The sequence below is a fragment of the Peromyscus leucopus genome, chromosome 13 (genome assembly GCF_004664715.2).
Source record: "Peromyscus leucopus breed LL Stock chromosome 13, UCI_PerLeu_2.1, whole genome shotgun sequence".
In the NCBI taxonomy this organism is placed as follows: domain Eukaryota; kingdom Metazoa; phylum Chordata; class Mammalia; order Rodentia; family Cricetidae; genus Peromyscus; species Peromyscus leucopus.
The window spans coordinates 24,765,572-24,776,197 of record NC_051074.1 but is presented as its reverse complement, the minus strand read 5'-3'; the positions used below and the strand labels follow the sequence as shown (position 1 = coordinate 24,776,197).

Below are 10,626 nucleotides of genomic sequence, written 5' to 3'. Positions count from 1 at the left end.
TTCCATGCCCATGAGCGGTCCCAATTATGGATGGCACAAAGGACCATCGCCTCTTGCCATGCTTTTGGTGTGACACTTGGTACAGATGGGTAAAACAGACTCTGCCTTACTGCCCATCTATTTTACAAGCAGAGATCCTTATAAAATGACTGTGTTTCCTTTAACAAACATGCATTGTTAGACAGTAACTTCTACCACCAATTCCATTTCTATATATTCTTATTGGAAAGATGTTTTCAATAACACAACTCTCTAAAACTATAGTGGACAATGTAACAGGAGCTTTGAAAAGAGCCATAAATCTATGGCAATCATCATATTTATTGTAAATAAAATGATTTGGAAAGTAAAGACGGTCACTAGTGAAATCTGAAAACACATCTGAGATATGAAAATCAGAAGCTGGGTCTACAGGCTGCCCACAACCTGGGAAAACATCCAGTATTTACAATTTCCAGTCACAGAATAAATGAGAACACATTTCAGTTCATTTTCCTCAAAAACAAAACAAACTGAAACAAAAACAAACAAAAGAAAACCAAATCTCCCAATGAATGAAAAAGACATTGATTCAAATCTATATATCAAAATAAAAAGTAGAAGAAAAAGATGAGGAATTGCAAATGAAGCTCCCATTATAGGCTTAACAATGAAATGGTATCAAGCAATTATTTAATTGCAGAGGAATGATGCTTGGTTTTACTGTTTTGTCTCACACAGGTTAGAAACAGAGCAAATGAACTTAATTATACTGGTGACGACTGGCTGGATACAGAAGTTGCTCTCTAAGTGATGTATTAGGCTAGAAACCAGGTGCCATGTACAGTCTGTGCATCTTCCTGCAATAGAACAGATCCCTGAATGCATTTCTCCAAAGCTCTGAGACAATGGTGTGCTCTGTACAAGGCGAAAGCTCCCCACGCATACTGTGACATCACTACTCTACCTGTCACTTACAGACCTCCCTGAGAGGAAGTGAAAATGATTGAGTTCAGTAAATGCAGGGGGAAAATTAAATAAAAACATATGGGTATAAACTTCTTACAAACGGTGCAGAAAAGCACAAGGGCACACTGAGCAAGCTGGAAGAGACTCGTTCTTCTCATTATGCAAATGCCTTTTGCTAGAGATATTTTCTATTTTGGTCAGGATGATCCTCATTACTACTTTTACTATGTGAAGCACAAAACTGTGTATCTGTTTTAACAGGAACATATACATAATTACTCTCTGCAGAAATTTTCAAAAATGTCAAAATATGAATTAAAACACCAACACTTCTTTTTTTTAAAGGTTTCTTATGTGGTTCCAAAACATGCTGCTTACAGAATGAAGTCTTGGTGAAATGGATGAGAACATTTGGAGCAGTTTCTAAAATATGCATTACTTATTTAAAGCAAGGCTTAGCTCCGGCTATATTATACAGAAATTCTTCTGAGAAATGTGTAAATGTACAATGAAAGCCAAGTACCTCAATTGCCCCCCGTTTTCTCCAGAAAAGACCCCATCTCTTTGTGGTTGAGATGGAAATTCACAGGTCTCCCAACCGCAGGCTGAGCTCTGTCCCATCCAAAAGGAGTAGTTTTGCTTTGGCCATCACAGCCCTCTGGTGTAGTGACTGCCCAGTCCTCTTTTATTGTAAGAGAACTCCATCAGGGGATTGCATTGGAGATGCGCTACAGTGCTATCCAGTTGTATTCATTTTCTTTCCAACTCAGCGGGAAACTCGCCAGAGGTGCGAGGTTTTGAGAGCTGACAGTTTCAGACCACAGTGGCCGAAGACATAATAGCATCCTAACTACAAATGACCAATGTTTCATCTGACCAGATCAAAATGTCAGTGCCAAGACAAGGCGCCTCAAGGAAGACCTTAGCCAGCTGTCAAGAATGTGACCTCACATCCTGTCCGCCCCGAGCAGTCACTGGAAGGAAACATCTAAATGAAGTTATGCTGTCCCTTCTCCTTTTTGCGATCCCGACAAACTTCTTGTCTCTGACATCAGCTTTCTTCCCGGTAACTTTCCTCCTGACCTACTAACAACATGCATTTTCCCACATTGCAATTTGTCAACCACAGTGACTTTTCCTGCTGCATTAAGTGGCCCCTGGAGGAGCAGAGGGCACACCAGAAACACTGACTTCCACAAGACTGGATCTTTTCTGACAGAAAGAAGAGTACAGAGATGACAGGTACCTTTTCACCTTTAAAAATGAGAAAACTAAGATAGGGGATTTGAAGTAACAGCACTTGTTATTCGCATGGTGGGAAGCACACCACGAATCTCAGAGTCTCTTGACTTCGGGTTAGGTTCTCCTACCAGAACAAGGAAGCCAAACAGACAGAGAAGACAAATGCCACAACGAAGAGCCAAAGCCAGTAAGTTCTGTGCTTTTGCTAGTATTGGGTTTTTGTTTTTGTGTTGTTGGTTTATTTATTTATTTATTTTTACCTCTGAAGAGATTATCCAAGTCAATATCTTCTTTTCCTTTGATTTTCAAACACTTTGCCTGCTGTACAAGTCTGGCAAAGAACAGAAATAAAATCTAGATTCATTATCCTGTGATGTAAGAATAAATCACGATACCAGCACAAATTTAAATAGAAACCAGCAGAGTAAATGACAGTGAATTAGTAGGTGTTTCGCTGCACAGTCTCATTAGAATGTTTCTTCAGTTTAAGATTTAAAGAAAATAGGAACTCTTGTTCAGAAACCCTGACTTTGAAAACTGAACCTTAAAAGTCTTTCCCTCCATTCACATCTCTTCTGGCTTGAGGAGTCATCTGGGACAGTGGGTAACAGGGTGGTAGGTAGGTAAATAATAAGCACTATTCCCAATTTGGGCACTTATTATTTCAACCAGAAGATTATAGACATTGAGCTCAAACAAGTGTATAAAGTAATTTAGTTGCATTGCTGAATGTCAGAGAATTAATTAACTTTTGCAATGTTGCAGAATACAGTGAGGGCTAATTTTGTAACTCTTTCATCACAGGACTTCATTAAAAATCGAGATCCCTGCTTCATAGCAAAGACTGAAGTTTTTCAAATGAAACTTCTCCAGGGTTGCTAATTAGCTACTAATTAATTCTAGGTAGGCAGAACTTGAGATCATTCATTTATCTGCATGTATTTATGATTCTAATAAACATATAATAATGTGCTTTGTGTGTGTTTTCTTAGTGCAGTTAATGGTTTTCATTTTATCCCCACTGACAGGCCCGTGAGCTGGTCATGATAGAATGGGGGGAGGAAATGACTCCACTACCCAAACTCTACCTTGAAATCAGAATTGCTTATAGATAAACTGACACATTTTTATCTATTGTTTTTATCACAGCAGAAGTACATCTACTCTTTAGATAGGTGTCTTCCTTTTTTTGATCAAAAGAGCAAGAAAAAGTTTGAATTGCGACCCCATCTTTGGACCTTCTGCTACAGTGCATGGTAGTGGGTGATGCCAGGCAAAGAGCAGAAACAGGGTGCAGGAACCCCTGACTCGATGCCTAGCACTCAGTTCCTAGCTCTGTGAGAATGACTGAATCTTTAAACACTTGAGTTTCAGTGTTCAGTCTGTGACGTGCAACATACAACATGCCTAACTGGGTTGGTCTGTGCAAATAGTTAAACAATATATTTTTAAAGCACCATCAAGGCCACTATTCACTATTGATCTTCATACAATCTGTGCAGTGTTTTAACAATTTAGTGCATTTAACTTTCTTTAGATTCCCTGTGTATCTCTATGTGCCATCAGGATTCATTTACATTTTTCTAGCAAACAGTGCGGACTATAGAGAGAGGATTTAAGCTTAAGTAGTGAGTTTCCAATGGTCAATGTGGGATGCTGGGTATCACCAAGTTCTGTGCTCAATGTCACAGCACAGACATTTTGTAAGGAAGCTGGGGGAAAGAAACAATTTTAGTGCTGCCCACCTGTTTTTGGACATCATTGGGGATTTCCCCCTCAATTTTATAAATTTGATGGCATTGTGAGTTGATTTGAAATGCCCTGACAACATCCCTCTGCAGTCTATGCTGGTAGATCTATCACACAAGATTAAAAAATAGAAGCTTGTCTGCTTTACATGATGTTGGTGGGATTTAGAAAATTATTTTAAAAATAAATGTATCTGGTGGCATTTTTTAAATGCAAGTTATTGGAATTAATCAAGGCTATCTTTCCATTAAGTCCCAATTTCAAATGGTTACATCATTAAGGAGATACCCAAGCCAAACCCTGTAAACAGTTCGGACACTAGAAATCCAGGTGCATAAGGGCTCCCAGGCTCTCACTTCACTTCGCCTTATTCTCACAACAATATTCAAGACTTATAAAAATGAAAACTGAGGCTCAAAAACACCAGACATCTTGCCCCTTCTTAGACACACAGAGACAACAGTGCAACTAAGACACAATGTCAAGTCTTTGGACAGTAAATGTAGGCTTTCTTCTGTACCACAGGTCATCTCCAAGAGGCATGATGCCTACTGTTCCTTTATTGACAGGAGAGGCCTTTGGGGGGACCTGAGAGAACATGTCAACTACTTTGGCTGAAATGCCTATACTGTGCTTAGTTTTAGGGTAGGAGCTGGAAATCAATGGTCCACCAGTCAATTTTTACCATGTTCTGGTACACAGGATTTCCCAGTAACACAGGCATAGTTCCTGTCTGTGGCTACTTTCATGACAGTGGCTGAGTTGACAGTGGTAGCACATATTTAGTGTCTGGTTCTGTAGAGAAAATGTTGGCTGACCATTGTTCTAGAAGTAAAGAAAGCAGCCTATAAAGTCAGAGTGTGTATAACACACGTCTGACACTTATTTTCAGGTAAATTCTCCAAGACTATGCAATATTCTTTTAGACATTTCTGCCCTCGGATTGAATTCAGTCAAGATGGTTCCTCTCAACAAAAGGCTTCTCATGTGCCAGGGCATGAGGACCTGCATACTGCTGGGAAAATGGCAAATGTTCTCTGTGGTACATTTGCATGGGGAAAACATGATAAAGTACCTGTCAGCAGAGGAATAAGTTGAATGGACAACATACATCCACATACAGAATATGATGCAGCTGTTAAAAATGATACATTTATTTTTATTTACTAGTGTATTTCTGATGCATCTTTTGGGTGTGTGTGTGTGTGTGTGTGTGTGTGTGTGTGTGTACTGTTGATGTTGTGTGAATATGTTCACGAGGGAGCACTTGTGTTTGAAGGCCAGAGGTTGACATTGGACATCTTCTTCAGTTATTCTCCCCCTTATTTATTTACTTATTTATTTTGCAACAAAGTTTCCCACTGGAGAGATCCTGGAGTTCACAGAACATCTAGGCTGACTGACCAGTGAGTGATGAGGATCCACCAGGCTCCACATGTCCAGAGCTGGGGTTACAGGTATACTGTTACCCTAGATTTTAACATGGGTGGTGGACATCTATACTCAGGTCTTCACACATGTGCAGCAGGCACTTTGCTGACTTAGCTAAATCCTCAGGTCTCCCATAATGTGTTCTTTCTATTTTTTTTTCTTCCGAGACAGGGTTTCTCTGTATAGTTTTGGTGCCTGTCCTGGATCTTGCTCTGTAGACCAGGCTGGCCTCGAACTCACAGTGATCTGCCTGGTTCTGCCTCCCAAGTGCTGGGATTAAAGGTGTGTGACACCACTGCCCAGCATGTATTCTTAAATATATGAATTGTTTCAGATTAAAACCACTTAATGTGAATTTTGTAAAGAGGGAGGATTCACCTATGTACTTGTATGAAGATGTAGACACTGGGGAGGTAAGGATGTTAGCAGAAGTGGCTTCAGTTTGCAGAGATGAAGAACAGAATAGGAACAAGAAATGTTTGACTTAATAATTCTCTTTAGTCTGCACCAGTTAGGCGGCTGGATAGAAATGGTCTGTATACTATTAATGTTTTTATGTTCTATTTATTTACATTTTATGTGTATAGGTGTTTTGCCCACATGCATGTTCTGGCAACTGTGTGTGCCTGCTTCCCATGGAGAACAGGGGTGTCAGCTATAGTCATGGACAGTTGTGAGTCATCATATGAGTGGTAGAACTAAACCCGGATCCTTTGGAGCAGCCAGTGCTATTAAATGCTGAGCCATCTCTCCAAGCTGGTACATTTTAATTTTACTCATCTATATTTTCTAATTTTCTTCTAGTAAGCAAGTAATGATTTTATAATGAGAAAATCATGTTAACCATCCCTGGTTTACTATGCAAACGAATGATAAAAGATTATTTAAAAGCCTGATTGGGTATAAAGGTGAGAAGAAATGCCTGCTGGAGCTCAGGCAGTGGTTATGTTTTTCGGGGGTCCAGGAACACTAATATTTGCTTCACAGGAGGAAGTATGCAGGCCTTAGAACACGGTGTTCTGTAGAACTTAATCACTAAGAGCCCTGGCCAAGGCAGGGCACCAGCAATCCAGAGATTCACAATAAATTGGAAACTGCTTGATGAGAATCATCCCAGGAAAGGTCTCTTTCAGGATCTCACTGACCAACACTGGGAACTGTGTAACATTCAGCAGGACTAAGGCTTGCTGAGGAACAACATGGCCGCCCGCTAGGTGCTGAAGGACCAGGACCCTGGGACTTGAATCCTTCCATAGCACCCCAGCTGATGGCTTATTTCATTTTTGACCTGCAAATTCAGCAGGATCTTATGTTTCCTCCTTCCTTAGTGTCTCCCAACTACCCATAGTCTTGGGGACTCTGCTGTAGGGAGCTGCTGAGCATGTTGCAGGCATTGTCCTTTCTTTTATCCTGTGTGACTGTTCCCTAAGCAACTGCACTCACCCGCCTCTTGGCAGCAAAGATCACCAACACACCCACTCTCCAGTCCACAGCCACTAGAAACCATTACCTTAATTCTGGCCCTGCCCTGCCACAGACCAGTGAGGGTAATTTTCTTATTACTAACAAGGATAATAACATAAATCTTTGGCAGTTTTGTTCGCTGCTGTATCACTAAAGTTTGAACGGAGCCAGCCCAGATGTTTGCTGAAGGGATAAATGCTGAGGGAATGGATGGATAGCTTTAATTTCGGGATCTAGCTGTGGTCAGGGTCCCACATTCGGCAAGGTAAGTGTTCCTGAGCCACCTCTAGGATATATCCCGATTTAGTTCTGATGGCGTTTTAGCACTGAGTGGGCTGTGGTATGGGATAGCAAGTAGAGGGACCAGAGGACGTCACACAGCACAGAGTCGCCACCTCTGTGCTGTGTTAATGGGGGAACATGGTTATTCGCTTTGGTCTCCTCATTCTTATATTGAAGAAGCTAGCGATCATGGATTTCTTGATTAAGGGGCTTAATTTAGTTACAGATGCTGAATTTTCTCTCCAACCAAGTAAGTGAAGATCTAAGTTCCTACTGGTCCCAAGACGATTGTTAAATGAGGACTGTAACTAGGCCAATGGTAAGGTTTTAAAGTCAGCAAATTGTATAAAAGTAGGAAAGAAGATACAGAATCATGACTTCAAGAGTCTTCGCGACGCGCCAGGCTAAGCCACAGGATGTGGCTTCATCAACATTTGTCTCTATCTACATATGCCTTAATTCAAAATGTAATATACGAGCTCTCGCATTTGCATCCATTTTTAAAGCAGTGGGGGCTCTTGGAGGAGCATGAATGTCAGTCACTGGCTGAGTGAACTTAGATGCACTAAAAAACTTATAATGTAAAGTGGAGGGCTAAAGGCAAGAGAGGAGCTGCCTCTTCCTTGACTCTGTCTCCCAAGGCCACCAAGCCTCAGGCACACATTGGGTGTTCAAGTCTACTTCACTGGCCAAGTGCCTACTAAGTACCGGACAGTATTCTAGGTGCCAGAAACGTAGAAGCATAGAACACAACCTCCTCTCCTCATGTTGGCTGGAACTGCCCAAAAAAGGTGCAGAGAGAGCTGAGTCATGGGCAAGGGAGGCACTGTGGACGAGAGGCAACGTGGAGCAGAGGGCAGGAGCAGACACACACTGCTAGAATACAGATAACACTGTGGCTGACGGTGACAGGGGTGGATGGGAACACCCACAACTGGTCCCAAACAAAAAGGACGCCTGATGCATTAAAGAAAATCTACTGACTACCACAGAAGGTTAATATGTGGAAAAACTAACTGTTATATTTTGAGGAATGGCCCCATAGAAGGTTATTTTATGTTACAGCTGATTTGAGAGGTGGAAAGGAACTAGTTGTTTCATGGCAGCGCGATTTATTATCACAGTCATTAGGAGATAATTCCATCATGTGTTGTTTGGTCTGATTATCGCAATTTCCCCAGCTAATTTTTATTATCAACACAGACCTTCAAGGAGCATATAGATGTATGAATGTCAGGCATTGGGGAAAGCAATGTGGCATTTTCTTAGCTTCTTAAATTAAAAAAAAAAAAAAATTAGTCGCACTGGCTGAAAATGATAGGAATTTTGGTGTCTGGTGGAGATGTCAACTGTGCAAATTTAATGCTTTAGTGAACATTGCTCTGGGGAGGTAAAGGAGTTTTGACAGAACACTTGGGTAAGAAAAACCTGAAGAATGCTCTCCTCAGACTTGAGATAAAGAGATAGCAGAAAATGCAGGGGCAGCTGCATTCCATAGGAATTATGTTTACCATGAAGACATTTACTGGTTCGCATTTTACTGTCCTTCCTTTAGTATATTATGGTGAAATGTGTTCAAGGTGGGGACTTTAGTATTATATGTACTGCAGATAAGCGGAAGCACCTGAAGGGACACACGGTAGGACTCTCCCCTGAGGAATTTGATTTTTATACAGTAAGAAATGTTTGTATCATATATGACCCTAAAACTCATAGCAGAGTATAAATGTACAAAGTATACTCAGCTAGGCCTTCTAAAAGCCTCACGCTGTCTTTCCTCCTTTGGGCTGAATGTAATTGAACATGCTCAGGATCTGAAATTAAGCATTTCTGTATTGAAACTCCAACCTCTCTACTAGATTGTCTGTGCCATTTTTGGACACTTTTGCCTAAACTTTCTGAATCTTCAGTTATCAATGCAACAAAATCAGAATAAGAAAAATACCAAAGCCAGGGCTTTCATAATGATATGATAAAATTAACAAAATGATTAAGACATGAATTGCTCAGCCCAAAGGGAGTGGGTGATTTTAATACCAAGACAACAGGAATTGTTGATATGTCCTATGTTTTTAGTTCACTAGACAGAAATAAGCTGGCTGCAATCAGGTGACTTAGGTTTGGGTCCCAGAGCAATAGCCAAGAGGTCTCCACTTCCTAAATACAGCATCCTCACTACAAACAGCAAACTGTGGTGACAATAATCTCTATGCTGCCTAAAGCACAAAGCTATAAGAAGTTCTAAACAGTTAGGAGCATTAGGGGTGCTTCTGTCCATGCAGGACACACATCAGGGAAAGCAGGCAATCTGTCTTCACTCAATGCACCGTGAATGCACCATTACTTACTCTAGCAACACAAGAACGAAGAATATAAGCATTTCTTTAAACTAAAACAAGAGAATACACTTCATAAAAACTAAATATGTACTTTCAATAGTTGCTACCTCTTATGATACGGTGAGTCTGAGTTTTAAAGGTAAACACAACTTGAATATGAGAGTTTTCACAGGTCAGTCTTACAGACATTGGGCTTAAATATCCTACTTGGTTCTAAAATGTGACCCTTTAATAGATTAAAAATATGAGCATATAAACTTTCTATTACTGAGGAAAGTAATAGAGTCATAAATATACTGCTAGTGACCTCACTGCCAAGATTAATATAATAATTAATATACAATGTACATGCTCATATATATGAGTGTATGGCTAATATATATGAGGTAATGCTGTACTTCCATTTGAAGTGTAAGAAGTCTAGAGATGCTAACAGGACAGACATTTGCATAAGAAATGACAGAATCCTTTGCAAAACTCGGACAGAGAAAAAACATAGAAGTCAAATGCTCCCCTCCATCTGCATTTGATCTTGTGATTTCAATAATCTGGGTTAGAGCCACAGCAGCCCCAAGGAGGGACTACTGGGAGAAAGGGAAGGGAAATCAACTGTAGTTGATCTGCTTGCAATCAGCCCACAGATCACCCAGTGCCAGTTTTTGCTTTCTCTTTCTTCCAGTCTAGTAACCAGGCATGCCACAACCATGAACAGGATCAGAGATGGGAGTGGGTGTGACCATGGTGCCAGTTCTGTGAATGCAAGTGCTCTTCTGATGAATGCCTGACCTTAAAGGACGGCTTTGGACTTGAAAGCTGAGAGCAATGGAATGATTCAGGGTAGGCACTGTGCGACAAGCCCACTTCCTGCTGTGACTTACATAGCTCCCAGTGTACACAAAACAGGATTTGATACAAAAGGGTCACTTGAGACTTTTGCATGGCGTCATTAGCTGTTCTTTCTCTCTGTACTAACTATTCTACCTGGTATACTTAAGTGAGAAGCCCCTCAGAAATAGTAATGAGAAGTTTGAGATGGGGTGATAAGATCCCATGTTTGCTGGGGAAAATTGGTTTAGCTAACCTCTGAGATGATACAAAAATTTCTAAACGCAGTTCAGAGACCTGCTTAGTCTCGGTGATTTGTGACATTTGGAGATGAAAATCTAAAATA

At 40.7% G+C, this 10,626-nt stretch overlaps 1 protein-coding gene across 1 annotated transcript in view; it reads right to left on the bottom strand.

Annotated features, from left to right (window-relative positions):
• Nucleotides 1-635: 635 nt before the first annotated feature.
• The window catches only part of L3mbtl4 (L3MBTL histone methyl-lysine binding protein 4), a 200,255-nt gene continuing 190,264 nt past the window's right edge, over nucleotides 636-10,626 (bottom strand). The window contains exon 13 of the mRNA XM_028885131.2: nucleotides 636-2,521. Coding sequence (XP_028740964.1) covers nucleotides 2,437-2,521 — 85 coding nt within the window. The 3' untranslated portion in view covers nucleotides 636-2,436. The remainder of the gene's footprint in view (nucleotides 2,522-10,626) is intronic.